At 40.1% G+C, this 19,435-nt stretch overlaps 1 protein-coding gene across 1 annotated transcript in view; it reads left to right on the plus strand.

Annotated features, from left to right (window-relative positions):
* The window catches only part of COL19A1 (collagen type XIX alpha 1 chain), a 306,466-nt gene that overhangs the window by 253,331 nt on the left and 33,700 nt on the right, over window positions 1-19,435 (plus strand). Inside the window, exons 31-40 of the mRNA XM_003789676.1 lie at window positions 2,421-2,525; window positions 2,609-2,662; window positions 2,932-2,985; window positions 7,775-7,828; window positions 9,295-9,348; window positions 11,986-12,030; window positions 14,372-14,422; window positions 14,522-14,560; window positions 14,997-15,023; window positions 18,401-18,454. Of these exons, the coding sequence (XP_003789724.1) occupies window positions 2,421-2,525; window positions 2,609-2,662; window positions 2,932-2,985; window positions 7,775-7,828; window positions 9,295-9,348; window positions 11,986-12,030; window positions 14,372-14,422; window positions 14,522-14,560; window positions 14,997-15,023; window positions 18,401-18,454 (537 nt within the window). The remainder of the gene's footprint in view (window positions 1-2,420; window positions 2,526-2,608; window positions 2,663-2,931; window positions 2,986-7,774; window positions 7,829-9,294; window positions 9,349-11,985; window positions 12,031-14,371; window positions 14,423-14,521; window positions 14,561-14,996; window positions 15,024-18,400; window positions 18,455-19,435) is intronic.

Consider the following 19,435-nt stretch of genomic DNA (forward strand, 5'->3'; position numbering starts at 1 on the left):
TGATGAATTTCCTCAGTGCTTGTATATCTGCAAAAGATTTGATTTCTCCATCAATTTTGAAGCTTAGTTTAGCAGGATACAGAATTCTAGGCTGAGAATTGTTTTCTTTAAGAATATTGAAGGTAGATGACCATGCTCTTCTGGCTTGGAAGGTTTCAGTTGAAAAATCTGCTGTCATCCCAATGGCTCTGCCTCTATAGGTCAGTTGGTGTTTACTCCTGGCTGCCTGCAGAATTTTTTCTTTCATCTTAACTTTGGACAGGTTCATTACAATGTGTCATGGAAAGAGTCTGTTTGAGTTGAGATGACCCAGCGTTTGATAGCCATCTGAAAAGAGTGTGTCAGGGACTTTAATAAAATTTGGGAAGTTTTCTTTTAAAAAAAAAAAAAAAAAAAAAAAAAAAAACAAGCAATAATGGTAACACAGGCCACCCAGCAAAACACCACCACACAGCAACACGAACACTGCTGTGAGACACGAGGTTATGAAACCTTACCGAGTTGTCTGCAGTGCTGCCAATGCAAGTTCACGGTGGCAAATTTGAGAAGTTTACTGTCCACAGGTCTGATGGTAGGTAGGCGAGGTGCTGGTGTCAGTACATAATTTCTCAAGGGGAGCGCCTCAAAGGTGAGCATAGTGATACTCAGCCATAAGGTATACAGCACGTCTTCTAGGATGAGTTCGTGAACTTAATTGTTAGACCCTTCATATATATTTGTTAGGTAACTAGAGTTTTAAGAACAGATATATAAACACAAATTAAATATGAAGATAAATACAAAAATATACTGTATATAATTATAGAACTGCCACTGATAAAATGAAAAGCGATACCCGAAAATGTAAAGGATGGGAAAGGGTTTCCATACACTTCAAAAAGTACGAAAAAGATGAATTATTGCATCTATGGATGCATAAACATGGCATATCAATTTGGAGTAAAATCGTGGCATATCAATATGCAGCAACACTTTAGAATTGATTATTCAATTGACTGTTTTAGTAAGCAGTAGGGAATGATAGTCATTATGAATCGATATACTGTTTAATGACTCATTTGAGGCCAGAAGTGGCAGCCCCTGCCTGTAATCTCAGCACCTCAGGAAGCCAAGACAGGAGGATTGCTTGAGACCAGGAGTTTGAGACCAGCCTGGCCAACATAATGAAACCCCGCCTCTATAAAAATGTTTCAAATTAGCTGAGGGTGGCGGCATGTGCCTCTTGTCCCCTTTACGGGATGCTGAGATGGGAGGATGGCTTGAGCCTGGGAATTTGAGGTTATTGTGAGCCCTGATTGGGCCACAGCATTCCAGCTTGGACAACAGAGAGAAATTCTACCTCTTAATTAATTAAAATAATTTACAGAGAATAAAATAAGAGTCATTTGAAACTGACTTCATTTTCTTCAAGTTAGTATTACCAGGATGGAAAATTAAGGAAAACTGAATTTCATTAAGGTTCTCGGAAACAATGTCTTAAAATTTTCTCATGGGAAGAAAAAACATGTATCAACTATTAGCCAATCCACAATCTCATTCAAAGGGCGATTGATGCAAGGATTCATGTAGAAGGTCTTTGAAAGAATACTATTTGGGCCTGTAATTATGCCAGTTCTTTTCAATACTTTCATCAAAGATATTTTTAAAAACAGAAAGTGGAATGATCAAGTTAGCTACAGACTCAAGGGAGAGAGAAAGAATGAACCTGTGAGGTGAGGAGATCAGGTTTTAACATTCTGAGACTGACCCGACAGGCTCAACCCTCAGTCTGAACTAGATTTTACTTGGGGGAAATATACGCTTCCTCTTTCAATTGAATACAGTCTTTTGGGACTAGCCGTCAAGGTGTCCTGCTCTCTTAGGACTTGAAACCTTAGTGAAATGATGCTGGGACTAGAACAGCAGACCCCATTCATTAGGGAAACTGCCCTGGTGCGACTCTCAGGTACTTCCTTCCTGAGACCCTTGGAATCTTGGTTCCTGTCAGAGCCCAGTTACAGTTCTTTTTGTCTGTCCCGGGAGCTACCCCATATTCCATCAGCATCCTCATTTCTACTGAAGTGTTCTAATTTCTGATCCTTAGAGTAAAGAACTGCAACTACCCAGGACTAATGTAATTCCTATAAGCCCACTATTTCTTCCAGCACTGTTCCTGTGAAGAGTTTAGGACTTGGCTGGGCTCAGGCGTGCATGCCTGTGATCCTAGCACAATGGGAGGACAAGGCGGGAGGATCACTTGGGGTCACAAGTTCAAGATCAGCCTGAGCAAAGTGAGGCATGGTCTCTACTAAAAATATGAAAATTAGCCAGGCAGAGTGGCAGGCACCTGTAAAAGCTATTCGAAGTTCTGTTTGATCAAACCTCACTTTTATAGATAGTTTTAATGAATTTCTCAGTGACCATATTGTTACATTCATTAGAACTTCTGTGGCAACTGCCATCCCAGTGTCCCTGGGTTGAAAAGCAACAAAGGAGAAGACGGAAGCACTGGCGAGCCTGGAAAGTATGATTCCATAGCCCAGAAGGTAAGCGGGTGTTGGGGGGCAGGGGGACCATTTGGGTTACATGTCGTACCTTCTCTCAATGCTGTCACTCCTCTGTCCTCTAGGGTGATCTAGGGCCTCGGGGGCCTCCGGGAATCCCAGGCAGAGAGGGACCAAAGGTAAGGAAGTCTCTCTTCCACTCTCCTTGGTGGGACCCTCAATTTATTGTTTAAAGGAAAAGGAGCCCCGTTTTAAAATACAAAACTTTAAAAAAAATGTAATTGGGGAAAATAGTATAACTTGCAACTGTTGTGATTTATTTGTTCCCTAATCTGTCCAAATTACGTGCCCCAAGGGTTCTCAGAAGAGATTTTATTTTTACTTTTCCCAAAGATAACAAAATGATGGCGTGTCCTAGCTGAACTTGCTGAACTTGTTGTCTTTTTAGGGGAGCAAAGGAGAACGAGGCCACCCTGGGGTACCTGGGGAGAAAGGTGATGAGGTAAAAGATTTGTTTTATGATAATAATGGTCCTAAGATTGATTCTCTTTATGTCAATTCAACAAATGAAAGACATCCGTTTTTTCTATAGCTCACGGTTAATGCCAAAACCAACAAAAACAAATAGGAGGTAGGTCTTTTCAAATGTGAATACATGTTAAATAATAATGTGTTCGTGTTTATTACCAGTGGTCCTGTTTTTGAGACAGGGAATTTAAAACACAAAGTTACATTAGTTACGGTTCCTCTGCCTCCGTGCAACAGGGAGCAATTCCAGCTCTCTCAAGATAAAAACAAGAGGAAGGAGGAAAGGGAAGTCTGTGGAAGAGAATCCCAGGGCAGCTGAGAGAATTAAAGAAATAGTTTAACAACCTGCCTAACATTGGTGCAACCCCAGAACTCAGCAGAGCTTCCCTGGAATGCTGCTGTCTCATGATTTAGCATCAACAACCTTGGTCTGTCTCTGTCTCTGCTCAACTTTGAAATTCTCGGGAGGAAAAACCCTATTGAAGGATCCGATTGGACTAGTCTGGATCAGCTGCTCACCCTCTGGGACTAAAGTTCCAAGTTCCAAGTTGAGAAAACGGATTGATCTTCCGACTCTAAGGCAGGGTGACACTCGGGGTATCATTTTCTTCCAGAATAATTCATATTAACTCTTAGAAAAACCAATTAGAATGATGAATTGCTGTTAGCTTAAACTGTTTTGATACTAATAGTTCTTAATGAAAGTAAGTAAGCCATCTGGCATATATTAACCTTGATGCTATAGCAGGAATCATAACACCGTAAAGTAGATCTCTGTTTCTAGGTGGGGACATATTTCACACTACAAATTATCATCACGTGTTATTGTTTTTAATTAATATGGCTTCCATTCTAGAAAACTTTGAGGTTTGCCTTGGCTTTTTTCCAAGTTAAAAATTGATGAACGAAGTAGCATAACATTTATTTTCATCCATAAATAAAAGAGCAAAGGCATTTTATCTTCAAGGCAAGGAAGAATTATTGAACCTCTCCCTGTTCACGCTCCAGAGAAGCTTTAACTAAAGTACAAGCACGATAACTGATTTTAATAGTCCAGCAACTTTTCACTGCCTAGATTCAAAAGGTAGGCTTTGGACGCCATTGAGAAGGTAATAATTGAAAGATCAGGAAATAATTGAAATTCCAATTTTTATAAGGGACACTAAGTTAAATTCACTAAAAGTTAATTTTTATTGAATCTGCAAAGTGCTCCATCCTCTTGTGAACTGAAACCCATCATTACTGTCCCTCCACTATTGCAGTGTGCTCTTTCTTAGATACACCTTATGGATTCTTTAGCACAGAGTACACAAAAGTTTGTCCCAGACTCTTTATATAGGGGGAGTTCCAGCCAGTTCAGGAGATCCCCGTCTGTTATTCCTTCACATCACACGAACAATACGAATAGACCCGAAGTAACATACTGACTCAGCTGGGCCTTTCTCAGGGAACGAGGTGGGGCAGCTTTTCCTTCCGACAGATGGGAAATAATGAATATAATCTTCTGTTACCCAAAATTACAATTTATTGATTTTAAGTGAATAAAACTTTGATCAAAAACAAGCATTTCCAACTGTCAGTAAACTATTCTGTTGCAACATACAGTATGTACATAATATTCAGTGCTACAAAATCTCAAATATCAATTCTACTCTTAGTGAATGAAAAAGATACAGAGGGGCACCCGACTACTAATTATTCTATCTTTGATTTAATTTGTTGGGGAAATTAGAGAGAGACTTTCCTGTTTGTTTGTTGCTTTTAGAGAAAGGACACTGTCTTCCCCCCTTTCATAGATGTTGCACAAGTCAAAGTAGCAACTTGTAATAAGCTAATAGAACCCCAGAACCCCTCTTAGAGTGGAATCTCACTTGGGATACAGGTCTTCCTACAATGTTTAAGGGTAATAATTGATAAGTAAAACAAAAAATGTTGTCAGCTGTAAATTATACCAACAGAAAATGTTAATATGAACTGAGCTAGGACTTGCAAAATCAAAGTATCAGAGTAGGGAAAGAACTTGACTCCAGTGATCCCTGACTACCCGGCAATACATTTAAATCTGCATTTTAGTTTGGCACTGTAAGTTAAGTTGACTTCCTGCTCTTCAATATGTATTTGTCTTCTTTAATGACTATCTTGTCTTCTAAAATTATCTAATTGCCCTTTATGCACCTCTAGTAACTTTTACCCTGACTACAAAATTTCATCTTGTTCAGAGAAAGACTGCTGAGAATGATTTTTTATTTATGGACTGAGGTTTATTTTAAAGTTTAATGTGGTCATCAAAGGTTAATGAGTCCCAAGCTTATAAATTAGAGTACCTAAAAACTCACTCAGCATCTCTAGAGTGAGTCAGGGTTGAGACTAAAAGTAGCCAAAAAAGGAATGCAGATATACGTGCATATCTTGTACGTATAGAGAAAATGTTATGGGAGAGAATGTGGCATTTTGAGACACAGAAATTCATAGGACATTTATAATCTCCACTCATTTAGAGGTGCCATTCTCAATGAAAGTTTTTTCCTTTGAATTTATAAACTTGCAAACAAGTTAATGGTGGAGGAATAAATAGAACCAGTACAGTGTACCGATACAGCCCACACGTGCCTGTGTGCTCATGCACACACACACACACAAACACACACACACACACACATGCAGCATTGCCAGTGAGGATGCGATCTTAAAAAAAGAACATGTCCATATTCTTTAACACAACCATACATAAGGTTTTGCCCCAAACTTATTACATGAAGGATTCTAGCATGTTTAAGGAGATTTTGGTCGGCATTTCTTCACATCACACCACAGGAATGAACCTAAAGCAACACATAATCCTATCTGGCTCAGCCCTGACTGGTACCAGTCTGTGGCCTGATAGGAACGGGGCTGTAGAGCAGGGGAGGTGGGGCGCAGCAGGGGACTGAGCAAAACTTCATCTGCATTTACAGCCACTCCTCTCTCTGCCTCCTGTCAGGTCAGGGGCAGCATTAGATCTCAGACAAGTGTGAACCCTACTGTAAACTTCACAGGCAAGGGATCTAGGTTGTACGCTCCTTGTATGAATCTAATCCTCCCTCCCAGTTTCACAGGAAAACTGTCTTCCATAAAACCCTGGTGCCAAAAAGATTGAAGACAGCTGCACATTTGGCATGAATGGATGAAGCTAGCAGAACTTAGTTCTTGATCCCTTGGATGCAAAGACTGCTGATCCAGCTCCGAGCCTTTTAGTGCCCTCGTAAATCAATGTGCAGTGATTTTAACGTGGTCACTTTGTCTAACGTTTATAATGCAAATAGAAATGCATATTTAATAACAATAAAAGGTAAAGGAGTTTTATTGTAACAAAGACTATTCTGGCGATATAAAAAGAATACTTAACTAGGTAAAACAACTTAATCCTGAAGGAGTAGAACCAATCAAGAGAACTTGAGACATCAGATGGTTATTTCCTTCTATTGTAAAAGTAACCTAAGTCAATATGGAAACTGGGGAAATACTCAAAAGCACTAACGAGATAAAAATGATCCCTATTCCCATTGCCCAGGAAGGATTTCTGACAATAGTAATATTATGGCCCACAACCTTTTACCCACAAATTCTAAAACCCCACAGCCTCAGAGAACCCTGGAAATTTCTCCCAAGTTTGCAGCAAATTCATTTGGCAGCCAAATCTGACCAGAACCACATGGAACTGGTTTATTAATCCTACTCTGGCAGAATATTGTATGTTTTGCTACAGAAATCGCTGTGTATTTATTAGAGGGTGCTAAGGACACTCTGGGATAATACACACTCAGCTTGTGTATTATGTTTCCTATGTAAAAAAACCTGAAAATTTAGAATTCTGAAGCACATCTAACACTATAGTTTTTAGATAAAAGTTTGCTTTTTGTCATGATAAAATAATACAAGATTCTATTGTTTGCATCTTTTCAGAAGTTCATTTATAATTGTTTCAAAATGTAAGTCCTATGCTATGTAACATTTTGAGACTTTTATTTTTTCAGTTACCCAATAGTTTTCTAAAACATTATTTTAATAGTTGCAAAGTACCTATTTAATACTATGGATTACATGTAACCTATTTAATACCCTGTTGTTGACATACTTCTAATAAGTTGTTGACATATTTGGTAAGAAAAAAATTGATTTCAAAAGTTACCAGGTAATCTTGTCAATTCTTTGGTGTATAAATATATCAAGATCTTAAATTCTGTCAAGTGTAATTAGCATTATTCTAACATCCAAGAAGGGTAGGGAGGGAAATTCATTCATTTTTAATGCATAAGGATTAAAAGTTTCAACTTTACATTCAGCAATGAGCCACATTTATATAAAGAGCTGATCAGCTAAACTAAATATTATATCATAAAAATATTCCATTTTTCTACTAGCTGAGTGAAGCTTTGGTGTAATTACATATTTCTTGGATGGCATTCTTCCAGTCTAAAATGTGTATTTCTGTGTTTTAGCCATATTGGATTCTTAGATACTACTGAGGATGGGGGGCTGTATACTATAATAAAATGTTTTATGAATCACTGAACAAATTAAATGTTATTTGTTAAGATTCCATGTTATAGCATTTTGGTTCACCTTTCCTATTCTTTAAAAATTGGTATTTGTAGATGGTATACATTACGTTCCTCACTTAGCCAAAACACATATTTCATTTTCAATGGTCAAAACAGTTGATAACTAAAATGCCTTGCTCTAAATGATATAACAGATTTGATGACAGCAACCATCTCTTTTAGGGTCTGCAAGGACTTCCCGGCATTCCAGGTGCTCCAGGCCCTACTGGACCCCCCGTAAGTACTTGTCAAACTATTCTGCTCACCCCTCATGTCTGCTAGGATGATGCAAAGTGACTCAACATTTCCCATTGATTTTTTGTTCTTTGTACCTTGGTCAATCATCCAGCAATAACCTAAAAAATTAGCCTCATCCAACCTCTCACATTTTCATTTAGTGTTACTTAAAGCTGCTCAGACTCCTGGAGGCCTGTCATCAGAATTCAACCAGACCAGAAAGCAGTCTGTGATGGAACTAGTCTGTTTGAAATAGAAATTGGATGTAAAAGGGCATTCCATTTTTCACTTACATTTTTGGCACTAATTTGTAGAAGAGGTATTCAGATGGTATTATTAAGTGGGAATTTATTTTCTAGAGGGAACAAATGGGCCAAGGATTATTAGATTCAATTTACTCCTGTATATGTACCAGGTAAAATACCCTCTCCTTTAGTCAAGTCTTTCATTGCCCCTCAAACAGCGTCAAAGCCTTTGTGTCTTTGACTGTCCTGTTTTCCTAGAGCAGAATCTCTTTTTCATTCTACCTGCTGAACCCAATCTCTTATTCAAATGGACTTCAATTCCAGGATTGCCGGATAAAATCCTGAACATGCAGTTAAGTTTGAATTTTAGAAAAACAATTTTTTAATCTGTCACAAATATTGTATTTCTATCTGGTAAATCGAACAACCCAACTCATGTCTCAGTTTCTCCATCTCTTCTCAGAGTTCCTATGCAGATGTCTTTACCACAAAAATAGGAGCATCTGGGTGGTGCCTGTGGCTCAAGGAGTAGGGTGCCGGCCCCATATACTGGAGGTGGTGGGCTCAAACCCAGCCCTGGCCAAAAATAAAATAGGAGTGTCATATTACTGTATCTAATCATATTACTATATGTTTTGAATCATGGAATCACCACAATTAAAATTTTATCATTTAGCAGTTATATAGAACAAACCTGGCTTTAAATTGCACACTAAATTAAAAGTTATGAAAAAGAGTTATGAAAAGAACTATGAAAATTATTGCCAAGTGTTCCCCAAGAAGAACTAAAATGAAAATTTATTTTTTATAGCAGAAATGCAGATCACATAACTCAATAGGCACATTGTTAATTCTGCCATTTCTTAAAGTATTTAAAATGTTGATCACTACCAAAATTACAGCTCGTTTAGGAAGGCATAATGTTATGTAAATTGCTATTTAAACAGCAAGGCTAGATTCTTAAATGTTTCAGAAGGTTCCAATTAAGGTCATTACATGCGGCTGACCAAGGTGAAACAGATGACCACAAATACAAATTTTACCTTGCCAGGGCTTATCAGCAGGGTACAGCTGCTGGATCAGCCTGAAGAAATACAAGCTTCTAGGACTGAGTTAATTAGGATCAAGTGACCTTGTAAATGTCTAACTTTTAGTAACCAACTTCCAATACCCTAGGCCATTTTGTTGTTTCTGTCCCCAATTTGGTTTTGTGTTCCACAGGGCTTACTGGGAAGAACTGGACATCCTGGTCCCACGGGAGCAAAGGGTGACAAGGTACAGAGGAAGAGCCTCACTCACCTTGGGAACTGGGGACTGGGTAGGAGCGGGGTGAGCCTCACTCACCATCGGAACTGGGGACTGGGTAGGAGCGGGGTGAGGCTATTTACAGGAAAAGTTATAAAGCCAAGCAACTCTGAAAGTTGGCAGATGTCAGAGAGCAGTTCTTCTTATAGTGTAACTTGGAAAAATGAGGTCCAAAAGTTGGTCTGAGCACAGGGGATGTATTCTTAGGGGAAAGGATGAATAGAGCACAATATCATATAAGAAAAGTCCCATCTGGATTCTGGATCCTGAGTGGCCATCTGTGTGGAAGGATGGGGGTCAGGGAAGCCTCCTGAATAGGTGCATATGAAGGGATGTATATTAGGGGGTTTCAGCCACAGGGCTGCCTTCATTCATTCAAGCTTCTATGACAAAATACCACCAACTGAGTGGCTCATAAACCATTAACGTTTATAAGTTATTTCTCACAGTTATGAAGACTGGGAAGTCAAAGTTCAAGGTGTCGGCACATTCGTTATCTCCTGGGGCCCACTTTCTTGTTCATAGATGGCACCTTTAGCTGTACACTCACAGAGCAGAAGGAAGACCAAGCTCCCCTGGGCCTCTTTATGAGAGTATTAATCCTGTTCATGAAGGTGCCACCTTTGTGACTAATCACTTCCCAAAGGCCCCCTCTCCTAGTATATCATCGGGGTGGGTGGGGAGTAGGATTTATCATATGAATTCTGGGGGAAACACCCAGGACGTAGCAGGTGCCAAGGTTCCAGGCAGCACTAGGATCCCAATAACTGAAGGGCTTACTGAGACAATCTGGAAGTTGTTCCCTACAGGGTCATGGAGAAATTGACTGAGCAACCAGGGTAACTTGTTTCCCAGGGAGGCCAGCTATTGGACAGATGGGTATGAGAAGGGATAGCCAGCTGCAGAGGAGTCTCAGACAGGAAGCCTGCGGGGCTTCACAGTATGGCCAAGTTACCATCCAAAGTGGAGTAAGCCTCACTGTTCAGATGAGGGAAATGAGAATCAATAGTCTACATGAGTCGCTCAAGAGGTTTCTAGGCACTTGTCAGGATGCAGGTCCCTGACCAGCATGGACCTCGATGGCATCAAAGAGCAAAGGAACCCAACAAAGTTTAAAGGACACAATGTGCTTATTCTAGAACATCTCAGCACATTCTTTCCTGGTGTTATGCCGGGAGCTTGCCCAACCCCCCCCTCCACCAGCCTTTTTTCTCTGTTCTGTATGGAAATTATTCAGTCATAGCTTTGCCTTTGAAGTTAATGGGCATTCTGCACTGAGATGAGCTTTGGGGCACAAATGAGAGTGAAAATATGACTTTTAATTGTGCCCGGGGCGGGGGCCGGGGGGAAGGCTTTTCAACAAGTGCCTATTTTTCCTTGCTTGTTGACTCCTGAGAACTATGACATAGTCTCTGAAGGGCACTGCCGGCAGCCAGCAGGGCATGACGTCTTAGAGGGAAAATCCCCATCAAAGCAGCTGAAAAAATACAATATACTTATTTGTCGCACATTCTCAGGCAGCTGCATTGCAAGAACAACTTGACAGTTTCTTTTTGTTTATAAACATACAAACAGAAGATTTTATGATACACTCTTTTGTTACTTAAAAGTGAGAGGACATTGGCATGAAATCCTTCATCAAATTTATGGGGAAAGTTTTAAAATCCTTCAGAATTCTTGGGCATTGTGTGTAGAAATTTTATTCCCTCTGGATTCTTTTTTTAAATTAACCATTATTTGCCAATGCCCATGACATAGAGGAACTTAAAAATTTTTAGGAGCTATTATTGTAAAGGAAAAGCACAGTTAAAGCACGACTTGGCGAGAGATACAGGAGGTTACAATACCTCTGCTTATTACAGAATAACGGACGCCTATGGTTTATAGAAATAAAAGTGAAATCTATTTTTCAAGTTTCAACTTGACATCATTTCTTACAAATTCCATGTTCAGTCTGCTTCTCCTATAAGCAGAATGTCTAAGGCTGTTTAAATTGGATAGACGGTTTCCCTTACACAGTGTGATACCACAGCCACTTCTGTTCGGGGGGTGGGGGTGTCAGACTTGGTTATAAAGTCTGATATTAACTTAAAGTGGAAGAAGTTTCTCCTCCTGCAGACACAGACAGGAGTGATTTTCTCCTTTGGTTAAATTATGTGGCTGGCCACTCTGGTTCCCCAAACATGAAGGCAGTAGAGGTGAAGATTAAATTGAGGGCTAACTTTGAAAGCCATAGGGCTGTTATTCACTGCCTGCTTGTAGGATCTCTGCTGGGTACCCCTGGGTTGGGAGTGCTCCCCCAGCTAAGTCCAGGAGACAATCACCCATGGCGTCTGGTTCCATCTGTGAGTGAGTTTCATCCCTAGAGCTCAAACAGCGAGAACCTGCATGGGTATAGGGAAAAGGATTTACCTTTCCTGGGGTCTAGAAATTTATGTTCCTGGGCAAAAAAGATAACCGAGCTGGATAAGACTTTGCAAGACTGAAACAAAACAATAGGCCATATTGATTCAGAAGAGAGCTCTCTAAGCAAGCACAATCTGGTTCATAAATGTCCCAGCATAGAAACGTCTAAGCCACTGATACTGGTCTATATATCCCTTGCAGGGCAACGAGGGTCCCCCTGGGAAACCCGGACCACCAGGACCACCTGTGAGTTGTTTCAGGTTTAAAACTTACCATTCATGTCTTTACTTACAGACTTCTATAACTCAAGGGTCAAACCACATTTAGATAAAGGTCTTCCAAGCTTTACGTATAAATATCGGCAATGACCGGTACAGCTTTGGAGAGACCTGACTTGTTCCCCCTCTGGCTCAGCCCTGATGTGCAATGCTCAGCTTCATAATGTGCGTCTCCTCCCTGGACTTAAGAAATCTGAGTGTGTGCTCTGACTCTCCCCTCCCTGCCTGGGAGCCTCTGGGAAAGTCATTTGACCTCAATGAGCTTCATTCACAGAAAAAAGAGGGCCCATGAGAACAGCTCCTTCCGGCAATGCGAGCTGGTGGCCAATTTGGTGTAATGCTGTCCATGCTCCTTCCATCCAGGGTGTTTGACACGCAAGGAAACACTATTTATACCGCTCCCAGTGAACTCAAAGTGCAAGAGCCAGCAAGGCTTTTATGTTCATGATTGAGACAGATGTGCACTTGGCCAGCAAGGCTGGGGAGAGCAACGGGCCTCTCTCCGTGACAAGTCTGCCCTCATGTGGGCCACGCTCAAATCGCAGCCGATCTGCAGCTCGGGCCAAACGCCCTTCTCCTCCCTACCTCCTAGGGGTAGTTTAAGAAGCTAACCTCCCCAGAGATAGGACAGTATCTGACTGCGACTTTCCAAACACGTGAGGACACATTATTAGTCCGCGGGCAGCTGCACATCTCGCACACATGATGAAGAGATTGGCTCTCTGTTTCCTAAACTTGTTCCCTGAACTCGTTCATCTTTGCTGCTTACCTCCTCCCTTGACAAGGAAGCAGGACAAAAAGTATTTGGGGGGTTCAGATTCTCAGATATACTCCCTCCCCTGTGGACAGAACAGAAAACATAATACGAGCTGGTAACAGGGACCTATGGTTTTATAATGGGCTTCAGAAATCTTTCTCTTCCTCTTGAATTCTTCAAAACCATTTATCCTTCAAGATACAGACTAAATGTTATCTTCTCTGAGAAATCTCTGGAAATATCACACAATAGTATCCCTCATCTCCCCAGGACTTAGCACATTCAATTATACTATATGCTCAGTAACTGTCAAGTCAATGAGTGAAATAATAAAGGAACAACTAAGAGAACATTTGTCTCCCATTGCTAGAGTTTTGAAAATGCGTACAGATTGGACAGATTGCGTACACTTCACCGCCATCAGCCAGCAATCATCCGTGAAAAATAAAACGAGGGCTTTTCAATTTTGTGACTAAAATGTAAAAGTTGCAAAGAAAGATAATGAAGATTTGATTGTTCTATAGAATGTTTTTTCTATAGAATTTTTTTAAGGGCAAAAGATACTAACAAAAATTTTCATATGCAAATTCTTCCTAAATTGGTAGAACTATTACTTTTTAAAGCTGTAGTAAGTTTTCTTATCACGCTGGTTACTACAGGACAGCAGTCTCAACCTTTATGGCACTAGGGACCAGTTTCATGGAAGACAATATTTCCACGGACAGGGGTGGGGGAAGGGATGGATAGTTTGGGGCTGATTCAAGCACATTACATTTATCGTGAACTTTCTTTCTATTATTATTGCATTGTAATTTATAATGACATAATTCTGCCGTCACCATAACGCAGAAGCAGTGCGGGACGAGGAGCAGCTGTAAATACAGACGAAGCCCCACCTGTTCCCCCATCGCTCCCTTCCCACTGGGCGGCCTGGCTTCTCGCAGGCCAAGCCCCACTCCCGGTCTGCAGCCTGGGGCTTGGAGACCACAGCTCTGGAACATAAATTTTTTCAACAAATTCTTGTTCACCCTTATTCTAAAGAATGTGTTTTGGTAGAAACATTTACACAGGGTTGTGTCATCTCTCCATTTACCTTAATTTTCTATTTAGGATGAAGAGACTGTAGGAAAATCACTTCTCTGTAGCCAAAGTGCTCCCCGTTCACATCCTCCTCGGCACTACCGCATTATAGCTGCACGTCAGCAGGCTATAGACAGTTAGCATGAATTGGCAATTCAGAAACTGAATTTTAATGAGCAAATAGTTTCCTCTGAAATGCATTAGGGTCCCATTTGTCAAAGCTGAACATTAATCAACCCCCAACTGCAGGTGCAGCCCACGGGCCTTTCCCTTTCATTCTCTACATTTGCTTGGAAAAGCTAAAAAGAAACATTCCATTAATTGGCTTACAGTATTAAAATCACTGTCTAACATAGTCTAGGAAAAATATTACAAAACAGAACAGGAATAATATCACTTAGTAAAAATGATAAAAGGTAAAGATACTAATTCTTAACTTGAAGAATAATTCTGTATCTCATTTTTTCTGAAGGGTGTACCATTCAGTGAAGGGAATGGCATGAGCAGTTTATATAAAATCCAGGTATTCACATTTGTTATTATTTAAAATCATTTTCCAGTTATAGGTTGCTGTAAGTTCTTCTCATCTTTTTCTTTTCTTTCTTTTGTTTTTTCTTTGAAGGGAAATGTTCCCAGTTACCCAGGGCCACCCGGTCCCCCTGTAAGTACAGTTATTTGTCAGCGGCACAGTTTAGCAGAACAGCCACAGTTAAAAACAGACCAGAAAACCCTAAGTTCCCTGATAAATGCACGTTACCAATACAACCAAATTTTACAGCAGGAGGAAATAAGTGAAACTAAGTTATAATGAAATTGAGGAAGGGTGCACAGCCAAAATAATGGAAAATAACATTTCTCATAGTGGTGTCATTTTTTCGTTGTAAATCTAGAAACCAAATTAAATGTCTAAGCAATCGCTCTCACGGGATCCCCATAAAGTTACGTTTCTTCATCTTATTCTTCAAATCCAAACTGTAACAGAAGCAAAACTTGCAAACATTTTTATGTATGTTAAAGCAAATTTTTAAAAATGCTTCATAGTCTGTCATTTTGCTTCAACGTTATTTAAAAAACGATTTTCTATGTTTTTGTTACAGGGCCCCAAAGGCGACCCTGGCCCAGTGGTATGTATGTTCCCTGCCTTGTGTCTTCTACAACACAGGTCTTTGCTCGAGTTTGAAAGAAAAGTATAAAGCGAAATGGCCTGCCCTCTTAGGTGCTCATCAGCCAACATGTGCGAGGTGACAAGAGGCCACCAAAGAAATGCCAGCGACGTGCACTTTATGTTTAAGATACATTAGTCCTGAGGTCACCACTGCCCTTGCGGTCCAGCACGGTCCAACAGTGTGCTCTAAAAATTGTTCTGTGATGGAAGAGGGCACATATAAATCTCCTGATAAATTGGCCATTCCCCCCTAATAATCCTTCTTTTTGATGGTTAATTCCATTTTAAGCAGATTGTGGAAGAGAAATGCCTATTGAAAAGAAATTCCTGGCCAGGCACAGTGGCTCACGCCTGTCATCCTAGCACTCTGGGAGGCTGAGGCAGGTGGATTGCCCGAGCTTAGGAGTTCAAGACCAGCCTGAGCAAGAGCAAGACATCATCTCTAGAAAAACTAGCTGGGCAGGGTGGCGGGTGCCTGTAGTCCCAGCTACTTGGGAGGCTGAGGCAAGAGGATTGCTTGGCCGACAAGTTTGAGATTTTGATGAGCTATGATGCCATGGCACTCTACCCAGGAAGACAGTGAGACTCTGTCCCAAAAAAAAGAAAAAGAAGAGAAAAGAAATTTCTTAATATGTCTTTCATCTGTTTAACAAAAAACAAAAGGAAGAAACTGTTTATTTGCTTTAAATTTCTTAGGCAATTATTCTCTGGGTAATGTGTGTTGTCATAAACCTGCTTGTTAGGAGGAATGTCTCAGGGGATTACACTGAGCACGGAAGGGGACGGTGTCCTCCAGCCGCCCCCTGAATGACAATTGTTCCCAGCATCTTTCTGAAGCGTGGAGCCTCACTGTAAACGTTCTGCCAAGTTCAGTTAGATTCCCTTTATTCCTGGCCATCTTTTCCTGCCATGTCCTTTTCAAGCATAGGTTCCATCCTCCATGTTTCATATGTGTATCTTTTAGCCATTGGGCATATACTTTAAACTCAAATATACCGAAAACTGAAACTTTCAAAGCACTTTCCATTACCATGTGAAAAGATCTAAAGCTATGTCATGATAGAATAATATAGCATAATTTGGTAAGGGTCAAATAAATTTTAAAGCAACAAAGGAACAAACCAAAAAAGTAATAGTTTTATAGCTAGACCTATTTTTAAGGAGATGCATTAAAAAGCTTATTTTTATTGGACAATGTAGTATATTAAAAGACAATGGGGTTTCCCCTGAAAGCATTATTTCAGCTAGATAGTACCGTATTCTGAGCCCCAAGATATGTAATTTATAAGTTTGTTTTATTTTACTACTTGTGCTACCCTTTCTCTATCTGCAGCGTGGTCTGTGCTCTCACAAACTACTACCCTTCTTTCTACATATAATTGTCTTTCATCTTGTTCATAAAAACATCCTCCCGGTGTTTCCTTCTGATGCTCAACTCCACACACACACAGCCCCTCGGAATCCTCCAGGCATCTCACTGACTTTTCTGGGACATTCTTTTAAGTTCTTACATTAGTGCCTTCTTCAAATGAAGGTGACAGTTTTTTTTAAGTATTTTGAAAATGATACATTATAATTCATTTGCCCTAGAAAGTGGCTGGCAACACAAATGTAGTTGTATTTGAGTAGAATTTAAAGAAATTAGGCTTCAAATTTCTTAGCTGCAACAAAGGATAAAGAATAAAAGCTGATGGACGGATGTTCCCTGGTTTTAGAGATGTGAATTAAATGACTGAAGTGCAAAAACAGAGAAATTCAATCATAAAATTAAATACACTGTGAGCATTCACATTCAGGCTTATCCTAGATACAACTCTGAAATTACTCTTTTGGATTCTGAGTTAGCACCACCATGCAACTCTCACCATCTCTAACCAGTTGCCCTGTATGGAGAAATATATAATATGCCATGGAAATAAGCCAGGAATGGTAAAATTTCAGGTCACTGAGGAAAAACTTGAGAAATCTTTTTGAGACAGGGAGAAGGAACATCCCTCATCCAACAGCCTTCAAATCCCATGGCAGTAGATGTGCACCACTGTTTCTACCGCTCAGTAAACCTTTATAAAGGACATCTACCTTTAATTGAATGTGTTATCTTCTGAGGTGCACTATTTCATTTCTTTGGTACTCCATTTACAAGTGATCACCAATTAAAAACTTACTGACTATTTCCTAACAAATGGTGATTGATTGAGCACTTCCTCCGCCCCAAGTACCACTGAGAATGTAAACAAGAAGGATCAAGGAACATATTCCCATTGTCAGTAACCCAGGGCCTCTTTCCCAGAACTTCGTGCAGAATCTGAACATGTTTTCATTTCATTATTGACAAGTTACAAGGGGTCCTTAAAAAGATTTCTGCAACATAAAAGTACCACGCCATATGCCTACTCACTAATTGGGCCGTAGTGAGGGCAATATCATCAATAATAATAGAAGTTAGAGACTCAGTGATATTTTTGAAGAAGATTAGTGTTATGTGTGCAAAAAAAAAAATTGACAGAAAATGAAATGTAGAAGCCCCTTTTCTATGAGATTATGTTTAAAGCATCCAATATTCTAGTTCATGTATTTACAGTGAACATTAATTCATTAACAAGAAAGTAACCAACAACTCCCCACTTCGGTTCTTTCTTGATTTAAATCCTGACTGTCTATTTGCTCAAAGTTAGTAGCCTTCATCACAAAAGCTTTTCCAAATGTGTTCCTTGAGGACCTACAGGCTCCAGTTCACCCAAACTAGAATATGTTATAAAACACCTTTAATGGAAAGTGCTTTCCTATCCTGTTTCAGTGACCCAACAGCTAGGGTGATGACGTTTAGAATTATTAAAGACTCTGCTCTTGGTTTCATCCCTGTAAGCGTTCATAACTCTTACACACTTACAGAGAATATTTAAGGGTGGTGAACTCTGCTTTGAGTGCTCCCTCTTCACCTAGTCTTAAAGACTTCAGTCTTACTCTCTGGAAATCTAGACACCCTTGGAACCTCACGAATTGGGAGACTTTCTCAAAGCCCAGCCTTTCATTATAATTCTTATTGAAATTAGTGTTATCGCTGGCTAACGGGATTCATTCTGATTAGATTCTCATCCAGAATTTAAAAAAAAAAAATTGAAAATATTCTCTCTGGAGAAAATCTTTTATTCTCAAACTATTTCCAAATACCAAATGCAGTAATATATTGCTTTAAAATACAGCATACCATTTGCTTGCTAAATTATAAGCTAATGTTTCAGAAGAAGAATGAGCAGAAAATACCTTTGCTTTTGAAATCAACACTTTAGACCTTTTGCTTATTGCCCCTGCATTTTTTATTTTCATATTTAACAGGGAGAGCCTGGTGCAATGGGGTTGCCAGGACTAGAAGGATTTCCAGGTATTAAGGTAAGTACAGAGGTTAGAAATGTGTTCATTCATTCAAGTTTCTAAAATGTTTACTGAGCACCTACTGTTTTGCCAGGAACTATTTTAGGTTTGGGGATACATGAGAGGACAGAACAAACAAAAACCTCAGTACTCATGGAAATGACATTCTAGCCAAGGGGTACAGAAGCTACAGAAGAAACATTATAAAAAACTAAGTAATAGTGTTGGTAAGTACTACAGAAAGAAGGAAAACGTAGAACAGGTTAAGAGATCAAGGGCAGTGCAGGGTTGTGATGTGAGAGTAGTCTGAGAAGGCATTATCTGGGGGAGTTAGCCTAGTCCCCTCAAGTCAAGTCTGAAGGAAGAATCTCCCAGGAAGAGGTAACAGATCTAAAGGCCTGGAGACAAGAGATTTTCTGCTACATCCAGGGAGAGAGTGTGGGGAGAGTGGTAGGAGATGAGGTCAGAAAGGTGGGAGGATAGGTAAAGAGTGGTCTTGTCACTCAGGGTATGGCCAGTGCTGGTCTGCAAGCCCATCGTCATGGGTTCTATGGCAGGGCAAATATAGAGATTGAGAGGAAGCATCTAAAAACATGTCCAGTAACTTTGTCTAAAATTATCTATCAAGCATGCAAGCAGTGAACTTACTAGAGAACAATTAAGTAAAAAATCTCCCCTTCACCATAGGTAGTCTGAGAAGCACTAATAGAGAGGCTTACCAGCCATTATAAGAACATCATCTTTCACTCTGAGTAAAATCCAGAGCTGTCAATGGTTTCTGAGTAGAGGGATGACTGACCCTTCAGCTGAAGGACAAAGGTAGAAGCAGGGAAGCCAGTTAAAAGATACCTGGTAATCCAGGTACTAATTGATGTTGGCTCAGATCAGAGAAGAAACAGTGGAGACGGTGAGAAGTGGCTGGATTCTGGATGTACGGTAGAACCTCTGCAAGTACACCACCCAAGGGATTCTGGATGTACGGTAGAACCTCTGCAAGTA

The sequence above is a fragment of the Otolemur garnettii genome, unplaced genomic scaffold, assembly GCF_000181295.1.
Source record: "Otolemur garnettii isolate 467f Iridium unplaced genomic scaffold, OtoGar3 scaffold00035, whole genome shotgun sequence".
Classification (NCBI taxonomy): domain Eukaryota; kingdom Metazoa; phylum Chordata; class Mammalia; order Primates; family Galagidae; genus Otolemur; species Otolemur garnettii.